Genomic DNA, 23,011 nt, shown 5'->3' with positions numbered 1-23,011 from the left:
ACATGGAAGTCCAATGTATTATAAACAACTGGTGCTCATCTAGACGGGTAGGAGGGGCGAAGCCGGGGCGGAGAGGTCAAGTTGTGCTGGGACTGCAGTAAGCACAGACACTGGTATTTAAGAGGAGGTGAGAAGCACCTGGGAGCACCCCTAGCTGCAGACCAAACCTGTCAGTTTTCGATTCCAATGCTGGGGAAGGCAGGCCCCCATTGCCTCAGACTGTGAGGGCTGGAGGGCGTGGGGAAAGAGGAGGTTCCTGGTCTCTCAGCGGAGAGTGAACGGCAGGAATCCATCTTGGATCCCCGCTCCCACACAAAGCACCACAGTGTGGTGAGAAGGGTTATCCGGTAATGACGAGTGCATGGGGCTCTGCCTCCTATAGCATAGGGGGTGTCACAGCCACACCCAGGAAACAAAGGTACTGTCAACACAAACTGTCAGGATGGCAGGAATCATGATAGAGATCCCAATCACACAGCTGACCAGACAGCAAATACGTGATTAATCAGACTAGCAGATTAATAAGACAGCTTACAGAACTAACAGTGGATCTATACCAAGACGGGGAAGGAATGAAGGCCAGTCCTACTGAAATGAATGAAAACACATACGAAACTAGTGGTGAGGGAAGAAAAATGAGGGATCAAATAAAAAAATCAGAACATAGGGAAGGAACAGTTAACCAGTGCAGAAGGAGGAAACAAAAAATGAGGAAAATGAGGAGAGGCTCAGAAACCTCTGGGACAGCTATAAGCGAGCCAACATCCAAATTATAGGGTTGCCAGAAGGTGAAGAAGAAGAAATAGAAATTGAAAAATTATGTGAAAAAATAATAAAGCAGAACTTTCCTAAATTGGGGAAGGAAATAGACTTACAGGTCCAGAAAGCACAGACAGTTCCAAAAAAACTGGACCCAGGAGAACCACACTAGGACACATTATAATCAAAATGTCAAAAATTAAGGATAAAGAGAGACTCTTAAAAGCAGCAAGAGAGGAGAGAATTACATACAAAGGAGTCCCAATAAGACTATCAGCTTATTTCTTAAAGGAGACTCTGCAGGCAAGAAGAGACTGGCAAGAAATATTCCAAGTAATGAAAAGCAAAAACCTACAGCCACGATTACTCTATCCAGTGAAGCTGTCATTCAGAATAGAAGGGCAGAGAAAGTGCTTCCAGGACAAAGGAAAACTGAAGGAGTTCATTAGATCCAAACCACTGTTATATGAGATGTTAAAGGAACTTGTTTAGGAGAAGGAGGATCAAAACTATGAACATTAAAATGAAAACTGTATCACAACAACCAACAACAGAAGCTAGGGAATCAAAGCAAGGGCAAACTAAGTAGGCAACGAGAGTGGAAAAAGAATTATAGGTATGGGGAACATATTGAGGGGTGGTCACTGGGGAGGGGGAAGGGGAAAAGGGAGGGAGATAGTGCAGGAATTAATAAACATAGTAGGAGGGAGTGGAGTAAATAGGAAGATGTTGAGAAGAACTATATGCACAACCAATGGGCATGGACTAAGGTGGGGGGACAATTGGAGGGAGGGGTTCACTGGGTGGAGGGGAGCAGAGGGAAAAGAAATTGGGACAACTGTAACAGCATAATCAATAAAACATTAAAAAAAAAAGGAGAATGCACAACCAATGGACATGGACTAAAAGGGGAGGACAACTGGAGGGGGGTGCCACCGGGTGGAGGGGAGCAGAAGGAAGGGAAATTGGGACAACTGTAACAGTAAAATCAATAAAACATATTTTTTAAGAAAAAGGAGGAAGAATTTGATTTCCCTTTAAGGAATGGTTCTTTGCTTCAGGAAGAGCTCACTCAGTAGGTTGTATTTTTCTCTTTTTGTCACTGACTGGTGACATCATCATCATGGTCTGTGGTTGTTCTGAGGACCAGTTTCGGAAACCATGATCCGAAGTCGTGCTCCTGACACCGCTTTTTCTCCTCAACCAGATTTGCAGAACAAAGAAAGGGAACACCTGGGATAATTTAGGTCAAATTTTTTGATTGATTGATTGATTGATTAATTGATTAATTTTAGAGAGAGGAAGGGAGAGAGAAAAACATCAGTTTATTGTTCCACTTATCTATGCACTCATTGGTTGATTCTTGTACGTGCCCTGACCCAAGATTGAACCTGCAACTTTTGCATATCAGGATCATGCTCTCAGCAGCTGAGTTATCTGGCCAGGGCTATCATAAGCAATTGTAAAACGACCTTAGTATCCCCATAAATGGTCACAGTGGCCATTAGGGCAGCAGGATCATAGTAGCTCACAATGGAGTGCAGGCAGAATCTCTGCCAGTGGGCCTGCGGCCAGAGCTAAGACTTGCTCCCTGCTCAGCAGACTGCAGTAGGTAGGTAGGTAGGTGGGTAGGTAGGTAGGCAGCTGGCTCCTCTCATATCCTTGGTACATGAGAAGGACTCTAGGAGTATTGATTCTGGAAAGACAGTGAGTATTCAGGCCCTATCCTAGTGGAAAAGCCTGTTTTTGTTCTTTGTTTTTTTTTAATGTCTCCTGACTCAAGGGTCCTTAGAAAGTGGGAATGAAGGTGGGGAGAGGAGCCCTTGAGTAGGTACTGGAGGAAGAATGAGGCTAGTTTGGTGCCCTGCACAGAGTATGCACTCAATAAATACTTGTGAATGATGTGTGGTATAGTTTAGGGTGGGTCTGGATCCAGCTACTCAAGTCTGAATTCTGGTTCCACCACTAATTCTGGTCTTCAGGTACTTCTTTAATGATCCGAACTTTGAGGACACAGTGTCTGTACCAAGCAGCCCTCTTTTGTACAAATATCAGAGGGTATACTCCCATGAGTTTAGACTAAATAAGAAATTTCTAACTTGCACAGCTGGGAGGGGCACTATGGCAAAAGCCAGGACTTTGGGGCAGCACTCAATGTTTCCAAGACTAGGTCTTTCCCTTGTCTTTGCCTGACTTCTGCAGACAGACTCTGTCCATGTGGCAGGGAGATGAATTTTTGCAGCCCAAATTCAGATTTGAAAAGGATGCTTCTCAACATCAATAAATCCACCCCAAAGCAAGTTTTGATTGGCCCTGCTTTGGTCCTAGCCAGAAGTAGGTCACATGCCTGGTCCTATGGTGGGAGAAGTGGGTAGTGTTACCAGGAGGAGGGGAATGGGAAAGCCAGGTGGGCAAACAAAACAACAATCACAGTATCTATCGTACCTAAAGGTCACGTGTATATGTGTGTGTGTTGGTGTAAGGGACAAAGAAACTGGTGACTCTCAAACCAGTAGAAAATAATTAACAGCAAAGGACATATGTAACTGAATCTTGAATTAGGGGGTCGGTTTCTGAGTCAACAGTAAAGCAAGGGAAAATATTAGCATACAAGTCAGGAAAAAAAAAAATCCGCAGCTCATCACAAATGTCTCTAAGATCAAAGAGAGAAGATATTCAACCCAAACGCAGGGTATCTCGGACTCTTCAAAGGAGAGCTAGAGACAGCTTTATCACCAAACCCAAACACAGCAAGGGAGAGCTGGAAACAGACCCCTCACTAAATTACTCTTACCGTTAGTTCATCACATTAGATTGTAACTCCTGAGTATCCAGTAATGGGGAAAAGGGGAACATGGGGGTGGTGGGGACTGCTCGCATTAGTATAAAACCAGTTTGTTTTTTCTGCTTCGGTGCGTGCATGTCCCTGATTTGGCTGTGTGCCCAGCTCTGCAGACCTGTGAATAAACAATGCCTCATTTACTGCTGAAGTCCTGTGTCCCAGTGTTTTTATTGTGATCGTTTCTCACATTGAGAAAGCCCACATCAAGAGGAGCCTGTGAACATGGAGTACTCAGGTGGGACCAGAATCAGGCCTGACCTACTCACAGTTAGGATTATTACTAAGTATGAATCATTTGCTCCACTATATGTCAGGCTTCATGTGAGTCTAAGTATATCTCATATATATCATGTGTCATTCTCACAACAATCCTAACAAGTAAATATTATTAGCCCCATTTTAAAAGTGAAGAGATAGCGGTTAAGCTCATGCAAGCTGTGACTGAGCCAGGTTCAAACTTGAGTCCTTTGGACTCCAGAGCACTGGTTTTTCCCAAGGTCAGGCTGCCTCTTTAGAAACCACAGCTGAAAGCTTGGTAGATCGTTGCATTGAGCACACACTCTGGCCCCAGCAGGTGTGGTCTTGCAGGGGTGGGAAACCACAGTTTTCATGCCCTTCCCAGTTACACACTTCCTCAGCTCTCCCCAATCCTACAGATCCTTTCTGCCCAATGGAGATACGTAACCACTCAGTAATATATGAGCTTCTTAACCAAATGGCATTTCTCCAAGACTTGATTCCCCAGTTGGTGACCCTGCCTGGAATTTTTCTAGAGTCTGGCCTGCTGCGTGAGAGGAAATGGGGATTAGATGTTTGCAGGGACACTGGCATGGCAAACAAATCAAGAGGTGTTGTCTCTCACCTGAATCACAGACCTATCTGCAGCCACTAACTGTTCTCCCTGCTTCTGTGCTCTCCTCAACCCATTCAGCACTTCACAGCTGGAGCAATCCTCCTAAAATACCATTCCTCCTGCCCTGACCCCTGCTGAGAGCCTCAATGGCTCCTCTTTGCCCACACTCACCATAATGGCCTCCCAGGCTCCTCCAGACCCACCTCCCATCCCCCACCAACTTCTGCAGCTTTCTCACCCATCACGGTTCCTCACACTTGGGAAGACAACAGACATGGAACTATAGGATAGCATGAACCACATGTGGCTCCTTAAGTTAATTAAAATTAATTACATTATTATTAAAAATTCAGTTCCTCAGTTTACACTAGTCACATTTCAAGTGTTTGATAACCTCCTGAGGCTACTGTACTGGACAATATGGATGTAGAATGTTTCTGTCACCACAAAAACTTCTATTGGACAGCACTGGCTTTGATATTTCTCTTACAAAGGAAGCCCTAATCAAGGAATATTATCAGCCCTGGCCAGGTGGCTCAGTTGCTTGGAGCATCATCCGAGCAGTGACCGAAAGGTCACTGGTTTGATTCCCAGTCAGGGCACATACCTAGCTAGGTTGCAGATCCCTATATGGGAGACAACCAAATATAAATACTTCTCTTTCTCTCTCTCTCTCTCTCCCTTCCTCTCTTTTTAAAATTCATAGAGAGCCCTGGTTGGTGTGGCTCAGTGGGTTGGGCACTGGCCTGCAAACCGAAGGGTCACTGGTTTGATTCCAAACAGTCTGATTCCAAATGGTCAGGGCATATGCCTAGGTTTCGAGCTGTCCCCAGTTGTGGGAGTGCGCGAGACACAAGATTTGTTTTCCCTCTCTCTAAAAATAAAGAAATAAAATCTTTTTAAAACAAAAATCAAGAGAGAAGAGGGAGGGGCAAAGAGCCCTTTAGGGTAGAGCAGCGAGTGAGCTCCAAAAAAAAAAAAAGTCATTAGACATATCCTGGGGTGAGGTTTAAAAAAAAAATTTTTTTTTAAGGAATGTTATCAGCTTGAAAGGAATCTAGGGTAGATTTGACCTATTCTGTCACTCAACAAATATTTGGCACCTACTATATTCCAGGCCCTGGACACACAGTAGTGGGGAGAGTGAAAGGCCATGGCTAGGGAGTGTCCTTAGTGCCTACGCCCAGGCTGGAGGAGCCATGAAGGATTCCTGGAAAAGGCAACACTGAAGCACAAAACTATAGGCTGAGGAGGCAGTAGCCAGGCTCAGTCGCTCTCCAGACCATGCTCTTTCTGGTATTCAGTCCCCACTGCTGGGACTGCTCAGTCCTCTTTTTCCCCAGGGAAGGAAGTTCCTTCAACTTAGCCCTCAGCTGGGAGTGGGTCCTGGTAAGGGCCTCTCCGTTTGGGTCAGGCTGGAGAAAGTAGAGGAGAGAGGTCCCTCCTCTCCGGGGCTCATAGAGACCCAGAGCTGGCTAACAGAGCTGAGGGAGGCTGTCTTGGGGGCTCTCCGATCCACCTGCTTCTGCTACATCCCCCAGCTCCTAATCTTCTCCCCACATACACATACAGCAGGGCTCACCCTGCCCCAGCCCTGTGCCAGCTGCTCCGTCCTGATCCTTTTCCTGGTACCCTGGTGGAAAACTACACCCCTGCTGTGACTTGAAAGTGCTTATTTGGGAGAGGAGCTAGAGTACTGCCCACCAGGCCCTGCACAGTGCTGGTCATTTTAAGAGGAAAGCCTCATTTACGCTTCCTAACTCTGGGATAGTTGGGGAGGGACAGTTATCTTCACCTCCATATCAGAAATCAAGGCCCAGGCGGCAATTTATAAGAGCGACAACAGCAATAACAACCTTCAACGCCCTCCGGCCAGACCCAGACCCAGACCGCCCTCCCCTGCCCCTCTTCCGCTCCCAGCCTCGCACTTGCATTCCTCAGTGTCCTTGGCCGGCCCCTTCCTGTCTCCCCTGGGATCCCGTGCCTCCCGCCTGGCCAGAGCCCAGGGTCCATCGGGAGGCATGGCCGGGGGCCGAAGCGGGTTGGGGTACAGGCCCTGCGTGCCAGCCTGTGCGCTGGGCGCCGCAGAGCTGCCCTTTGTTTCTGCGGAGTAACAGTCACATGGCGCTTCCGGCACCCGGTGTTCTCGGCGCCCAGCCAGGCCCGGTCGCCCCAACCCTCGGCCCCTCGCCGCCCTTCCCAGCCCTGGCACGCTGCACATCTCGGGTCCCGGAACCCTGTAGCGCGCTGGGCCTCCGGCACGCCCCGCAGCCAGCGCTGCCCGGATGGCCTCTCCTCCTCCCGCAGCGCCACTGCCGGTCTATCCTCAGCGTTGTACTCCTAGGACTGGCGAGCCCGTCATCCAGTGGTTTCTTGGGGTCTGCCTGTGCTTAACTCCATTCGCATCATTTATGGAGTGGCAGAGACAACACTGAGCCTCCCTTCCTTCCCCTCTCCCACCACTGCAAGCAAAGCAAAACAAAAGCCAGCCACCCTGGAGATGGTCCTCAGCACAGACCATCTAAGGACAGATGCCCCAGTCAGTGGGCAGAAATGGGGCTGGCCTGGATTGCACTGGCCTGGCCACCACTGCTCTGTCACTCCCAGGACTAATCTGTGCCCTGGGACACTTGAGAGCCTTGGAGCCTCACAGAAGCCACCTCTGCTTCGCTCAGCAAATTCAAGAATTTATTCAACAAATATTTATTGAAAGCAAAATATGTGCAGGGCAACCAAGTCCCTCTAAGGTGCCAGCCCCATCTTAAGCCTTCAAAAGAAGGTGAGAGGATTCTCTCTGTGTCCCAGCAGTGCCTGTGCTGTCCCCAAAAGGCTCAGGCTCCCCCGAGGAGGCCTTCATCCAGAGCTGCTTGGGAGGCCCTAGCAACAGGGTGGACACAGCTATTCCTAGGGGCTAGGAATGGGGGCCCTGCCTGACCCTTGCTTCCCAGCCTTGGAGAGGCAGCAGGGACCACAGGGACAGATTCTGGGTGAGCATGGCACGGAGTCTCGGGGACCCTTTCTGTCTCTGGGTAACCTTTTCTAATGCATCTCATCTGGGCCTGCAGGAACTGGGACCGCGGATAGAGAGGGCCTGGAAGGGTGGACACCTGGGAGAGGAGAGAGGGAGACAGCCCAAGGTGGACAGGTGGATGGGGCAAGGAGAAACTGATGGGACCAGAGGTGGGTGTGGACATCTGCTGGGGCATCAGGGCTTGGTGGGGAAGAGCAGACAGGTGAGCTGCCGAATGCCACTGTGTCTGTCCACGAGAGGCAAGGGGTGCTGCGTGTAGTGCTGGACCATGGCCGCCACAGAGGAGAAGCGCTGGGCAGAGAGGTAGGGCATTGGTGAGTCCCTAGAGCCTCATGCCGGAAAAAACTTCCTGAGAGAATTGCCGGCCTCTGGCAAGAGGGCTTGTTGACATTTTTGTAAATATTTTCCTTCCTGTTTGTTTCAGGAGGCTCCACTGCCACTGTGCTACCCAATTCCAGCCCTTGTGCAATTTGCCTGTGACTACACCCAGGCGGTTTGACGTTGTAGTCAACACCGGCAACTCCTGCGGCGCACCTGAAGCCAAGCTGTATTGACTTCGTCTTTCCCTTGGACCCTTCAGCTGCGAAGAGAGGGGGGGTCTGCTGCATGGGCAACAGCAGACCCTCCATATCACCCTGCCCAGGCTCTGTAGCTTCAGCTTCACTGGAGAGGACACTCCAGCGTCATCACAAGATGTCGATTCAACACGGGAGGAGACAGATACCGTGTCACTCCCGAGTTGGACTGCACAGCCATTCTCGGCGGTGCAGATAGACTCTTAAGAAGCTACACCATCGTCTCTCGAGACGGACGGCTGCCGACGACGACGACACCCAGGGGCTTGTTGTTGGCCAAATCATATTTCCAAGGCCAGATGGAAATAACCCTAGGGACCTGCCTCTGCCCTAGTCCTCCAGCATAAGGAACCCAGTGGTGGGTAACTGTCTCTAATTTGCAGCCCAGCAAGTGCCTGGCGCCTGTTGAGTTCTGGCACAGACAGGACTCTGGACTACGTGGGTCCTGCCCTCCTCCCAGCTAATTCACTACAGGTGCGAATGCCCCCACCTAGGCCCTGTGCAGACTGCGACATGCAGGAGAAACTGCCTGCTCCAGAAGAAGGTGGACCTCTGGGAAGGGATTCAGGCCACTGGCCACTGTCATTTCCACCCACTTCAGAAAAATACAGAATGTGGACCCAGGTCCTTCTTTGTTGTGTCCCTGTTGCCCTTTAGTCCCCTACCTCATCCAGCACCCACCTCCTCATGGTTCTTGCCCTCCCGGCCCAGCGCATAGTGGCGCCCACCATCCAGCTGCCGGATGGGAATGTTGAAGACCCGGCCGTGGAGAAGCACTGCCAGGGTGAGTGGCTGGGAGCCATGAGGCCCTGAGCTGGGGCGCACAGTGTAGGCCCCGTCCTGTGGGGGAGACCCATCCATCAGCCTCATCTTCCAAGTGTCCATCTGCAGCCCTGACCCATGATGGCCGTCCCCCACCCCTTGCCCTGCTGTGCATGCCTGCTCAGCCAGCCACAGCTCATGAGCAGAAGGGGTTACTGGGAAGGCCCACGGACTCTGTGATTGCTCACCTTTTGGCATTGGAGCAGGGCATTCTCAACAGCATGACGGTCACAGTTCCCCGAGTACCAAGGCTGACCCAGCAGGCTGCCTTCCTATACATACACACACACACACACACACACAGACACACACTCACAGGCATTCAGAGATGTGTGTGCTGGGGCACTGGGTGGGGGTGGGGAGCAGAGACCCCAGGGGCAGTTATTTGTGTTCACAGCTGCCACCCCCAGACTGAGTCTGTGCAAGTTGAACTAAGATGTGTCAGTGCCTGGTACCCAGCATGGTGCCACATGCACGTGTTCAATACATGTTCCTTGCAGTGGTGAATACCAGCCCAAGAGATTTACTCACAGGCTCCACCTCTAGCCCTCTCCCAGCCCCTCCTCACCTCAGCAGCTGAGGTGCTTCTGGTGGCACCTGCAGAGGAAAGAGAGAAGCTCCTTCCTGCTGGAAGAAGCAGATTATAGAACTGCAGCTGGGAGGAGATTAGACCAAGGAGGTTTGGGGCCCAGCTGCAGGGGTGGGGGTGGTTGGAGAGGTGTGTGCATAGGGCTGAAACCCAAAGCATGGCACCCAGCATTTCACCCCTATTCTCCAGGTCTTGGGCTCTTCTAGGACCCAAATGAGGGGTGGTCTTGAGGTATAGGCTGGGAGCTTCCCGCTTTGATGCAGACCTTGGAAAATGCCCAAGAGGATCTCCTCAGGCCTGCTCTCAACTGGAGGCAGAGCTGCAGCAAAGTGGGGCCTGAGGGGCTGTGAGGGTGTCCATGGCCTGCAGGGCTATAGCTGGGCTGGGACCTGGCAGGACTTCCCAGGGTTCGTGATGAAGGTGTCTCTACTCACCTTTAGAGGTGGCATTCGCTGCTCCCTGGGACACAGGAGGTCTGGTCAGAAGAGACTGGGCCCTGCAGGCCTGCTTCTCTGGGCCTGAAGTCCCAACTTGAGACTCTCTCCCTCCCTCCCAGTTCACTTTCCCCTGACCACAAGCCTCTTACATTCTGAGCTTCCTGGGGACCTATGGTGGGCCTGTGGGGAGAAAATTGGGGAACATATGTCAGGGTCTTTACTTCCCTCAAAAACAAAGGCCCAGTGAACCCAGAGATCCCAGGGTCAAGACTAGGGAAGGCTGAGTACTCTCTCTCTCTCTCTCTCTCTCTCTCTCTCTCTCTCTCTCTCTCTCACACACACACACACACACACACACACACATACACACCCCTGGTGGGGCACTTACCTGGGTACTACTGATGTCCTTGGCAGAGGGCCTGGGGGCATCGGGCCCTGGGAGCTCAGAGTCTGAGGCAAGGCAGGGACTAAAACAGAGGACAAGCCTTGCTGGGCTGGGGGCGAGGCAAGGAAACCTCGCAGGCCAGGGAGGGGCTGAAGACAGCTGCAGGGCCTGCTGCTTCTCTGCAGCCTGGGCTTCCTGGGAAGCCTTCCAAGCAGGCTGCGACAGCTAGCCAGTCCCCCACACAGCCCTTGCTCTACAGGGTCCCTCCCTTGCAGCCACAGTGGGGGTCAACCTGGACCAAAGGTGGAAGTGTGTGTATCCCTGTGTGTGTCTGAAGGCAAATGTGTGTTGGTGGGGGTGCTGAGAGAAGACAAAGGAAGGAAATGGAGTCAGAAGGGCGTGTGGGGCTGTGGGCAGCCAAGGGCCTCAGGGCGCAATAGATCTGGGGCAGAGGGAGGCGTTCACCTGGACTGGGCTCACACTCCAGGTAGATGTCCTCCTCAGGTTTCTTTGCAGAGCCTGGCACCTAAGGTAGGGATGGGTGTAGGACCAAGGGTTTGACAATGAGTGGGGGAGAGGGCAGAGCCATCACTGGGGTTGGGGGAGGCCATTGGCACCTCACTCCCCGCTCACGAGGTGAACCTGTTTCTGGGAACCAACTGGAATGATTAAAATTGCTCCTTTGCCTGGAAGGGGATACCCCACAAGCATCTTCCCTTTCAGAGGGGCTTGCAGGCTCCAGCTCTCAGAGAATGTGGGTGACCAGGAGGAGCTCTGGGCAAGGCCACCCCAGTAGCTCTGGGTAGCACCCCCAGGACAACTGACTTACACCCTTATGGCCGACAGGGAGGGACTCAGCTCTGGGTCTTTCTCCTTGGTCTCAAGGACATTTCCTGGCCTTCCTGGGCACCCCACACCAACCCTGCCAACTTCCTAGCCAGAACCCTAGGGTGCGAGGTGGGGGTTGAGGGGCTGCTCACCACTCGGGCTGGCACAGTCAGCTCTGGGAGGAAAAGGAGAGGACCACCAGTCATAAGCGTGGGGAGAAAGAAATTGAGTGAAACTTAGGCTGGAAGCATGAAGTATCCTTGGAACTTATCTGAGGGTGTCCTCAGAGCCAGCAATGAAGCCCTGCTGCAAAGCCATCACTGTCACTTGCTTCACAACCCCAGGGTACTGCCTGACTTGACCTCCAACTGATTTGCCAGACTTGGCTCCAGATGACTTTGGACTGTACCAAAAATCAAAATCCCCTCAAGGTCATGAAGGTTTACCAAGCACTGAGCATGTGAAAAATAAATGTGCCTCAGGTGAGCTGTCTGACCTTGGGCAGGAGGGGGCTGACGCTCCTGAGGCCACTTTCAGACAAAAACAAACATGCCAGCTAAGGTCCCTCCAGAGTTCTGGGGTCACAGACCTCTAGGCAATTACCGTAGGGGCAAGTCTCTGGACGGTGGTGACACTAATGACTGGAATGGCATCACAGGGTGCCTTGGAGAGGGATGACATTCAAATGTTTCTCAATGGAGAGGGTCCTTCAGGCAGAGCATGCTGTCTGTCAGACCTCTTCACTCTGGGGTGCCCCTCACCTGTCCGGAGACCACAGCAGACTCTGCTTCTGTGTGATCTCAGGCAAAATACTTCATGTCTGGGGCCTCTGTCTCCTCAACTGCCCGCCTTAGGGGGATCGGCAGGGCAGGTGCAAATAAGGAACAGCTGGGGGAGTGCAGTGACCAGATGCAGCATGAGACCATTTACAAAGCAGCTCAACTCTACCCCTGTGGGGTCGGACTCCCCTTCTCAGGGCAGGGGAGCGTGTAGGGCCCTGGAAAGAGAGAGGTTGTCTCCATTACCTCGCTGCCCAGAGGACTGTCCCTTCTTCACAGCCTCCTGCAGGCTCAGTGCTGCCTTCAGCTGTGGACACAATGAGTGGTGAGGGAGAACCGGGTGGGGTGTGTGTGTGGAGGGGAAACTGAGGCATGGGGAGGGCAAGGATGGTAGGACAATGTACATCTGTGCAGCTTTTAAAAAACACTGCACCCTAGGAGTTAATGGGCAAAGGAGGCGACTCTTCCCTTTGCCTCAATTCTGTGGCTCTTTCTTTGTTATGAATCTCTCCTTGTTTTTCTTTTTATTTCAATAAAGTAGATGATCAAAGTGGTAGCTTTCAAAGCCCATAGCAAGAGCATGGCAAGAATGAGAGCTGGGAGTGATTGGCAGCTGGGGGTGGGGGGGTGGGATTTCTTCACTCTTCTGCAGGGAAGGGTCCTCAGGCTCCAAGGGCCAGGGAGGGGCAACAGAGCCTGTTTTGTCTCCTTCCCCCCAACCTTCCCTTCTCGGCGAGGGGGGTGAGTCCTGGGTGATGCTGACTGGGAGGGTGAAAGGACCAGGCAAGACAGATGGGAGCAGTGACTGTACTGATGCATCTAATTTTTCAGGGGTTTCTGGAGTGCAGATGTGGGGGAGTCTTGCAAAATAGATGCCTCTTAGGGTTATTCACTGGGAAATGGTAGCCTGGGGTGGGGCTGATGGGGAAGGAGGAGCTTGTGCTGAGGCTGTTCACCTTTCCCTGCTGGGGCTCTGGTGCTGGTGACTTGGGTGGGCCCAGTGGGCCAGAGTGATCTGGAAAAGACCCCAAGCATTGTGAGTCACTAGGTTCCTCCCATGTAGGTTCCCATTGTCTTCCTGACCCCACCCCCACCTAACCTCTATTTCCTCCTCCCTCTCTCCCTCCCTGCCCTCCCAGCTCTCTGGCTCCCTGACAGCGCTGTCTCCAGGGCAACTAGAGGCAGCCAGCTTCCCTGCCCCCATCTGGCCCAGCCTGGAGAGCAGTTGGGGTGGGATGCCAGGGAGGTTCTCCTGGAACCTTTACCCCTGCTCTGAGATTGTTGGGTTCTCAGAGAAGGAACTCCAGGCCCCTGGGACCAAGTCGGGTCTCTGGCTTCCCCACTGTTGCCTTGGTTACACTGCCCCTCCAGACTCCTGTCCCTTCCCCAACTTCCACCTGCCTTCTCCCCTCCTCCTCCCTTCCTTTTTTCCTCCATTTTTCTCTCTGTCTCTGCTCCGCCAAAAGGCCCCAGCAACTGCCAGCTGAGGCCTCCCCACTGCCCAGCAGACACAGAAGAAATCAAGCCTGCAGCCTCTGCCCTTGTGGGGACCGTCCTGCTCTGTCCGACCACCCAAACTTTCTGCCTCCACTTCCCAGCTCTCTCACCCAGGTACAGAGAGTCCTCCTCAGTGCCAGGAAGGTGGGCAGAGGTCAGCTTCCTGAGCAGAGCCTCACAGGGGGGTGGCTCATATTTATCTTCCTCTTCTTCCTCCTCTTCCTGGGCCTTTGGGAATGGGTAATGAGCACAGGGAGGGTGGAGGAAGTGCAGGAAGGGTGGTGGCCCCTGCCTCCCCCTATCCCCAACCCCAGGCTCAGCAGCTGGACTTACCCTGTGTCTCCAGATCCCTGGGGTAGGTAGAGGAGATGGGCAGGGGGCATCTCTTCTCCAAACTGGAGAGTCTGGACAGGAGACTGATGAGACTGACCTCATCTCCCAGCCCACCCCTTTTCTAGCACAATGACTTACTCTGTCTCCCCAATATGAGAAAACATCCACTTCTACAGTGGGCCTCAGTGCTTCATTTGGCTCAAAGGAGCCATTCATGATGGGCCTGTCCCACACCACAGCGGGGCCAATAGCATAGGCATGTGGAACAAGGGTGACTCCCAGCTGGCTGCCTGTTGCACCTAAGCCAGTCCCTACCCCATGCATTCCTAATTCTGCCAAGACAGGTGGGAGAGCTAGGGCCCTATGACTCAGGGGTGCTGGACTATGATGGGCACAGATGGGAAGAGGCCACTTGGGAGACTCAAAATTGCAAGGCCCCTCTCGCCCATTGTGTCACTTACCTACACATCTGGGGGATGGAAAGGGTGGCTCCAACCTGTAATCAGACTAGAATCAACTCTGCCCATGAGACCCTTGAGTTTTTGTCAGCCAGGCACTGCACTATCCCAGGACATTCACATCCATGACAATGTGAATGGAAGCCCTTGAAGCTGTGTAACAGCAGCCTGGGACAGGGCAGCAGGAGTTAGAGTCTGAGGACAGAGCTGGGGTCAGAGCTGGGTGAACTGGTGCCCATGGGAAGCTGGTAGGAAGTGAGCCCTGGTGCTCACAGGGTGGTGGAGGTACAGTCTCACTGCGTAAGGGGGTGTGCGGGGGGTGGTGTGTGTGGCCCAGCACAGCCAGCACAGCTCCAGGATGTCTGTGTCCAGGAAAGGGATGGCAAGGTGGAGACAAGCGAGAAGGGTGGAAGGAAAGCGAGGGGCTGAGTACTCACCAGTGCTTGCTTCCCCTGCACTTGTCCTGGAAAGAGTCAGGGAGGAAGATAAGGGGGTAGTCAGTGCAGCTGATGGCTTTCCCTGCCCAGAGTCCTGGGCTCCCAGGGGTGGGCAGGTTTGTGCACCTGGGGCTGCCCCAGAACCAAGTCTCACCATGGCCAAGGTGAAGGACCTGTGCCTCCCTGAAGTCCAGCCTCTGCCACAAATGGCCTAGAGATAGAGCCCCTATTGTTTCCATCATTTGCATCTCACAGCATCTGAAAGGTGGGCCTACTGTGGCTTCCAACCCCAGACCAACTTCACTCTAGCCACTCCCAGGGCCCAGCCCCAGCTTCCCCGACAAGGCCTCCCACAGTTGTGGCCTCCAGCCCTTCTGCCCCACAGGAGGAAGAGCTCTACCCTCCACACCCAGGCCTGCAAAGTTAGACCAGGGTTCAAAGGCTTCCTAAGCTCTCCGATCAATTTCCCCTCCTTCTAGAAATTCAAATTCACCCGGGATCAGCCAGACCAAGCCCCTTCCCAGTTCACAGAAGACATAACATTAATGGGCAGATCCAATTAAAAACAGGAAATTGTCCTTGCAGACCTTTTTCTTTTTCTTTTTTAATTAAAAAAATTTTTTTTAAATTTATTTTTGGAGAGAGGGGAGGGAGGGAGAAAGAGAGGGAGAGAAACATCGATGTGTGAGAGAAACATCAATTGGTTGCTTCCTGCCCTCCCCTAACTGGGGACCTGATCCGGAACCCAGGCATGTGCCCTGACCGGGAATCGAACCAGCAACCTTTTGGTTCACAGGCCAATGCTCAATCCACTGAGCCCCACCAGCCAGGGTAACAGTTTTCTTAAATCCTTTATGCCTGCTGTCATTTGCTGGCTAGTTGTGATCAATGACCAAGGAAATGGAGGTTAGTGAAAAGCTGAGATATGCAGTTCTATATAATTTGACAGCTTCCTTTTCTGATGGATGTATTTGTTCATTCAAGTGGTATTTATTGAACATCCACTATACATCAGTCACTGTTCCAGGAGCTGAAAATTCTGTAGGAAAACTAAACAGGCAGGCTTTATGTATGTATTTCCTCAATGGGTTCTCACAATAGCTTCATGATGCAAGGACTAGTTTTACCCCTGCTTTTCAGATGAACAAACTGTGTGTATGAGCCAGCTTAGGCTGCCATCATGGAACACCACAGACCGGGTGGTTTGAACAACGGAAATTTATTTTCTGTTCAGTAGGCTAGAAGTCCAAGATCAAGGTGTCATCAGGGTTGGTTTCTAGTGAGAGCTCTCTTCCTGGCTTGCAGACAACTTCTGGCTTTGTCCTCACATGACCTTTCTTCTGTGCTCGCATGGAGAGAAATCTCTGGTGTCAATTTCTCTTTTTAAGTTAATTAACTAATTTATTTATGTATTTAAAAAATGTTTTTAATCTTCACCCAAGGACATTTTTCTCATTGCTTTTAGAGAGAGAGGAAAGGAGAGAGGCAGATCGATACAAGAGAAAAGCATCAATTGGTTACCTCCTATATGTGCCCAGACCAGGCATCAAACAGGCAACCTAGCTATGTGCTCTGACCAGGGATCAAATCAGCAACTTTTTGGTTATGGGATGATGCTCCAACCAGCTGAGCCACACTGGCCAGGGATGGTGTCACTTTCTGTTGTAAGGACACCAGTCCTGTTGAATCAGGGCCTCATCCTTATGACCTCATTTAATATTAATTACGTCCCTAAAGGTTCTGTGTCCAAAAACAGTCACAATGGGGGTTAGGGCTCCAACATATAAATTTTGTGGGGACTCAATTTAATCCATAGCACTCTGAGAAGTTGAGTGACTTTCCCAAGGTGATGTAATTAGTAAGTGTTGCAGGTGGGATTCAACTGAAAGTTTGCCCAGCCCAGAGCCTGTATACAAACAACTGAGCCATCCTGTACTTCACCTAGGATTGGGTCCTGACCCAACTATCCTGCGATGAACTTAGACACATGGTACTCGTGGATTTCCTTAATGAGACCATGATTTCCAGGTGCTCTGTTACCTGAGTGAATTTTGGAACTTTGACTTCTGGGAAGAGTTGGGGTAAAAAGAAGGGCTGGAGCCTGGTGTCTGATTCTGTTTAAGCCAAGGAATGAAGAAACACAGACCAGGATCATGAATATAAGACCTTTCTAGGACACTGTAACTTTCCTGTGTTTATTATTTTTGGTGAGGTCCTGGCAGATGGCACAAAGGAGAAATGAAGGCCATGTGCTTGCATCTTTGGAGGCTATGTGCTGGGGCACTGGGGAGAAAGCACCGTGGTTGGAACTGCCACAGCCTTCAGAGAGGAAGACTGGATGATTCCTGAGACCTCCAGGTGAAGGGGCACTGAAGAAGCCATGAAGAGTCATTGGGGTGGCTTAACAGGGAGCCCATTTGGTGCAGCGGGAAAAACTGAGAAAACAAAAACAAACAGTCCAGGCCTGGAGTCAGAGATGGGGTCTCCTGCCTGACCTCCACTCCCCAGCTGACATTTGTTCCCCATTTGGACCATAAGGCAGGGGGCAAATAACCTCACCCAAGGAGACCTCCTATGGGACCAGAGTCAGCAAGTCAAAGGCAGCAGAAGACTTTACCTACCACCCCCCTGCAAATACCAAACTGAGTGGGTTTCCCAGTCCATGCTGCCTTCAACTCAGCCACACCCTCCTTTGGTTTAGGGCTTTGCATAGGCAAATGCCAGGGCCCGGGTGAGCAAAAGGGCCCCAGGCAGGGAATGGGAATCCTTCTCATCTCATTGGGGTCACTGGCCTGGACAGATCAGGGAGCAAAAAAAGGAAGGAGTCCTGTCTCATGGCTTGGTGTCCCCCCCAGCCAGTCTGCAGGGCTGCATCTTGCTAATTGCACAGGCAGCTTTGGACATCCTCTTCTCTCCATCTTTGGCACAGGATTGCTTTGTGTACAACCATAGCTATTCCCTTGGGATGAATTACTAGAAGGAGAATTTCTGGAAACATATTTGAAGGTTTCAGTGCCCCACTGTCTGGCAGCACATGACTGCCTGTTTTCTGGTCCTTTCAAAACACAAAGTGATTCTCCATGCTTTTCAGATCTCAGGTTCTGATCTCTACTGAGAATAGCCCATCATTTACAGGCCCAGGGTAGTCTCAATCCACCCTAAGGAAACAAACAGCTATCTAGAGAAGTATTTTCCAATTTGCATGATCATAAGAATCATTTAGATTCCCAAGCCTTCCTGAGAACTGGGTGCTCTGGGAGAGAACTGGGAATCTAGATTATGACTAACAAGCAATCTAGATCAATCTTGAGAAAGGCTGTTTTGCAGGAGTCTGAGAAGATGTGACTCCTAGGACACTTTGAAAATCACATACAGCCTTTAGCTCATTGAGAACACAAGGGTCCCCAGCAGAGAAGGAGCATGACACAGACCCTGCCTCAAGGGATCCCTGTGAATGATGGAGAGGGCAAACCCGAGGAGATGTTCAGTCTCTCAGGGCTCCCATTTCCTGTTGTGTAAACGGAGATATTAATAAGGCATTCCTCCTGGGAGTCATGGGGGTGGGTCTGAGGGTGGAATGACATGACAGCATGTGAAACACCATAAATGTCAGCTCTTCCTGAGTGGTGGTGCCATGGCTGAGGGGTTTTCAGCAGACAGAGAAGGTGGAGATGTCTAGCTCTGATCCCTGGTGTGAGTGCAGTAGGAAGCACTGTGAGGAGAGGTGGTTTCTGAGGACCTGAAGGAAGACAGGTAAGCAGGCTGTAGCCAGAGGTCTCAGACGTGAGGGGTGTGGCAGAAGATGCTAAAATGAAGGTGGCTGGACTCCTAGAGAACTGAAGGGGACATCTGCCTTCTTGCATCTCCTACCTCTGGGGTGTTCTCCATTAAGAATCTTGCTTCTTTTCACAGAAACCAGACGAGGCATTCCCAGCCTCCCTTCCAGTTGGGGTGAAGGCAGTCTGCCAATCAGATGCCCCCATGTTAGACTTTGAATGTGAAGCAGGCACCAAGAGGAATCCACCTTGGGGAGAGGTGACAACTATATTCTGTTTTCAGAGGCCAAAGAGGCTGAGGCCCCAGTGGTACCACCCAGGGACTAGGTCAGTTGTGCTGGCAAATGGTGGTGTTTGTGCTCAGAGGTGCCTCCACTAGGCCAGCTTGGCCACAACCCTTGGGACATTGTTCCTGGCTGGTCCTCTGGCCCTCCTGGAGAGGCTGTGAGCTACAGAATTCTTTTAATTAATTATTTTCAGCCTAAACTTGCTAGAGTTAGTTTCTCTTATTGTCATTTAAGAGCTCTAATTTAGCCCTGGCTGGTGTAGCCTAGTAGATTGAGTGCTGGCTGGTGAAGCAAGGGTCACCAGTTCAGTTCCCAGTCAGGGCACATGCCTGGGTCGCGGGCCAAGTCCCCAGTTTGGGGCATGTGAGAGGCAACCACACATTGATGTTTCTCTCTCTTTCTCTCTCCTTTCCCCTCTCTCTGGAAATAAATAAAATCTTAAAAAATAAAAATTAAAAAAAAGAACTCTAATTTAGAGAGGAAAGTGCAGCATCAGTGAAATCACTACATGGACGCCAAGAGTCTAAACCACGCAGCCAGGTGTATGTATCTGCTAGGAAAGTGAGACCAGGTTGTGTCATAGCTTTATATTTCTATTCTCTTGAGACAGTTTTATGACAATCATTAACTATTTTTATAATTAAAAATATCAGTTGCCCTGGCTGGTGTGGCTCAGTGGATTGAGTGCTGACCTGTGAATCAAGGGTCTCTGGTTAGATTCCCAGTCAGGGCATATGCCTGGGTTGCAGGCTAGGTCCCCAGTTGAGGGTGTGCGAGAGGCAACCACACATTGATGCTTCTCTCCCTCTCTTTCTCCCTCCCTTCCTCTCTCTTCAACAATAAATAAATTAATTTAAAATATATCAGTCAATACAGATATACTTGTTTTTTACCCTCATCCAAGGATATTTTTTCATTGCTTTTGGAAAGAGAGGAAGGGAGAAAGAGAAACATCAACACGAGAGAAAAACATTGATTGGTTGTTTCCCCTACATACTCAGACCGGCAACCTAATTATGTACCCTGACCAGGAATTGAACCTGCAACCTTTCCATTAAGGACGAAACTCCAACCAAGTGAGCCACACCAGCTAGGGCAGTCAATATAGATTTCAAACATGAAGCAGTGCTGGGAGAAGAATGTCCTGGGGGCAGTTGGGGTCCTGACAGTAGGAGGTGAGGCTAAGGGGGTGTATGTCTGGGAATGTGAGACCACCACAGGACAGCCAGGTTTCCCTAAGCGAGGGAAGTAGGGGAAAGGGTGCTGAGAATACAAGGATTCTTTTCCTAGGGGAATGGGAATCCATAGGCGCAAGAGGAAGGGGTGGGGTAGAAAGAGAGACAGGCATGGGACAGTCCTGAACATGAGGGGACATGGAGGGGAGACCTGGGAGTGGAGAACAAGGTCCTGTGAGGAGTATGGGAGAATGAGGCCCTCAGGATATTTTTAACTAATCCGGTGGTCAAGCTCCAACTGAACTCTGTCTGTAGTTGGGTTAGTTAATGTCAGGAACAATCTTGAAGCAGGGTGGTTGGCAATAGGGGGAGAAGGGGCCCTCCTGGGCTGATGAATGAAGGGGACTGTTGGGGCTGGTTTAGCACGAGCTGGCAGAGACCCCTCTTCCTCTGCAGTCCACTGCCCTCCCAGGCCGGCCCAGTCAGCTTACTCTGGTGGCAGCTGTAATGGGCGACAGAGGATTGATGGACAGAGGCTCAGACAAGCTTCCTAAGAGGGGTCTCTGGTTCCTGTTCCTCCTTGGTGTATGATTTTTTTTTTTTCTTGCAGCGTCAGGTTTGTAACAGGCCCTCCCTCTATCTCTCCTGGAAGTGGATACAAAACTTGGTGTGAACTTTGTTTTTCTAGAAGGCAGTACACTGGCTTTCAACAGATTCCAAGGGTTAGGGTTGAGGCTGAAAGTTGAGGTCAGCTTTCCCTGGCCTCCAGGGTAAAGTGCAGAAGTTGGCACCACCCTGCTGCCCTCTGACCCTGCCAGGGTAGTGTGCCTTTGTTTCACACCCCCTGCCTTTCCCTGTTCCAGAACTCTTATTCCAGCAGACTGTGTCCTGTGACAACTCTGCCTAAACTCCTTGAGTGACTGCCCATGACTCCTTGAATGGAAACAAAATGCTTCTTGTTCCCTTGTAAGATCAAGCCCCTACCTACTTCTCTTGCCCCAGCTTCTCCATTTTCCCCACAGACTCACTAACACCCACCTTCTCTCTGTGGTTCCATGATTGGGGCTCCAGGTGGCCCATTCTACACCCTATTGACTTAAGCAAATTTCAGTTGGAATAATTTCAAACTTTAAAGGAGGGTGCTCTTAATGTATAGCAAAAACACAGTAAAAAACAAAAAGGGACTCTTCTCTATGTATGCTATACTTAAAAAGTATTTACCACCCCTCTGAAATCCGCTCCCCTTATCTCTGCACCTGGCAATGTCCTCTTCACAGGTGGTTCAAGCACACGCTCCTTCCTCCAGACCCAAGCCCTCTCTCCTCCACCTCAGCTCCTTATTATGCAGATCACCACAGCTTCTTTAGTTGTTTTTAAACTTGATCCATTAGCCCACTGCCCAGATTCTATCCAGGAAAAAGCCCAGGTGTCCCAGTATTTTGGAAGCCCAGGTAAGCTGCAAACACATAATGTTACATGGCTCTTTCATCCCTTTCTAGTCTCAAACATGCTTCTTCTTTAAAAAAAAAAAAAAAAGTTACTGATCTTAGAGAGAAAGGAAGGGAGAGGAAGCGAGAGAGAAGCATTGATGTGAGAAACATTGATCAGTTGCACTTTGTATGCACCCCCACCAGGTATAGGATGACACTCCAAGCAACTGAGCCACCCAGTCAAGGCCAACCTCCTTCTTATCTGGGGGCTATGTACCTCTGACCATTCTTTTTCTGGAACACTCTGGCTCTCTTCCTCGCTCGCTCTGCCTTCAGTCCATAGCTTAGGCTGGGGGTCCCAGACAAGGGCAGTCTATACCCCACACTTTGGGGGCTCCCACCACGCTTAAATCTACAGGTTTATTTCAGGGCTAGACTATAGACTTGTACTCAACTATAAGTTCTCTAAATGGGTAGCAACTATATCTGTTTGGTTCACTGCCCAATTCCAAGGGCCCAGCATGCCCTCAAAAAATATTTTCTGTAGCATTGGCTGATGTGGCTCACTGGACTGAATGCTGGCCTGTGAACCCAAGGTCGCCAGTTCGATTCCCAGTCAAGGCACATGCCTGGGTTGTGGCCAAGTCCCCAGCTGGGGCCCTACAAGAGGCAACCAATCGATCCATGCATCTCTCAAACATTGATGTTTCTCTCCCTTTCTCCCTTCTAAAAATAAATACATAAAATCTATAAAAAACGTTTGTTGTAGCTGCAGATTCAAATCTTACTCAAAGCCTTCCTCTCTGCGAACATCCTTGATTTCTGTCTTCTGAAAGACCCATGGCTTTCTCCTTTCTTGTCCATTGGACACCAGCCACCAGACCTAGACTGAGCAGTGTCCTGAGTCTCTTTGCCTGTTATGTGCAAATATCCCCTTCTCTAAATGCAGATAGATTACCAAGGGTCCCTCTATGGGTACTCTTGACGGATCTTGCCAACACCCTACTGAGTCCTTTTCTCTATTTACCTTCATGAGGGTGGGGGGAGAGGCATGTATTCCTCCTTGGCATTCCACCCCCTTCCCAGTGCCCTCCCTGGCCAGTTGTAATATGACCCCGATTAGGTTTCCTTCTTCCAGAGCGGAGGAGCCAGGCCTCTCCTATTCCCGCTGCATTCTTTTTCCTTTCTCTTAAGACTGGTGAGCCGAGAGAGACCAGAAAACCGGCCTGCCTTCTACCTTCGCCTTAAGAAAGACAAAACACTGACGTTTCCGGATATGTCTCCATTCCCACATCCTTCCTTGATGGGTGTGGAGGGCCCTGAGATCGCCCTCCCCATCTTTACCAACGGAAAGGCAGAGACTAAAGCGGAGGTGCATGCTGCGCCTCCGGCGAAAGCCGTCTAATTAAGTGCACAGGACCAAAGCCCTCAGTCCCCTCACCCCAGTCCTAGACTGTACAGGACCTGAGCAGAGGTTCCACGGGAAAGCGCGGTCCCTAGTGGTGACGAGAAGCATGACGGTCTGTCCCTCCCTCCCTAGAACTGGCTGACAGGAAGGGGCGTGGCCTGGAGGACCGCCGACACAGGCTTTAATTTATTACCTGCTACTACTAATACAAAGACTTTGCTTCGAACCCGGCAGAAATCTGTGAAGTCCTATACAAATGCAAGATTTTAAAACTATGTTCAAACAATATTAAGGCGCAAATTCAACCCTA

At 50.7% G+C, this 23,011-nt stretch overlaps 1 protein-coding gene across 1 annotated transcript; it reads right to left on the bottom strand.

Moving 5' to 3' along the window:
- Positions 1-7,120: 7,120 nt before the first annotated feature.
- Positions 7,121-14,315, bottom strand: SH2D6 (SH2 domain containing 6). Its single transcript, XM_090280750.1, has 15 exons — positions 14,310-14,315; positions 14,192-14,237; positions 13,731-13,801; positions 13,508-13,625; positions 12,857-12,915; positions 12,147-12,207; positions 11,274-11,296; positions 10,759-10,819; positions 10,297-10,375; positions 10,058-10,088; positions 9,906-9,930; positions 9,451-9,509; positions 9,071-9,154; positions 8,742-8,900; positions 7,121-7,776 (listed from the first exon to the last, which is right to left on the bottom strand). The coding sequence occupies exons 1-15, from the start codon at positions 14,313-14,315 to the stop codon at positions 7,660-7,662; spliced, it is 999 nt and encodes a 332-aa protein (XP_090136876.1). The 3' UTR covers positions 7,121-7,659.
- Between the last annotated feature and the right edge of the window lie 8,696 nt (positions 14,316-23,011).

The sequence above is a fragment of the Furipterus horrens genome, unplaced genomic scaffold (genome assembly GCF_987537825.1).
Source record: "Furipterus horrens unplaced genomic scaffold, mFurHor1.1.pri manual_scaffold_6, whole genome shotgun sequence".
Lineage (NCBI taxonomy): Eukaryota > Metazoa > Chordata > Mammalia > Chiroptera > Furipteridae > Furipterus > Furipterus horrens.
Note: the sequence above shows the minus strand (reverse complement) of the source record. Positions and strands in the feature narration are given on the sequence as shown.

Coding starts and splice junctions, on each gene's coding strand:
- SH2D6 (XM_090280750.1), bottom strand. Junction 12,208..12,856: donor CAGAGCCCCAGCAGGGAAAG/GTGAACAGCCTC, acceptor TTGTGTCCACAG/CTGAAGGCAGCACTGAGCCT. Junction 10,089..10,296: donor AGGACATCAGTAGTACCCAG/GTAAGTGCCCCA, acceptor TTCTCCCCACAG/GCCCACCATAGGTCCCCAGG.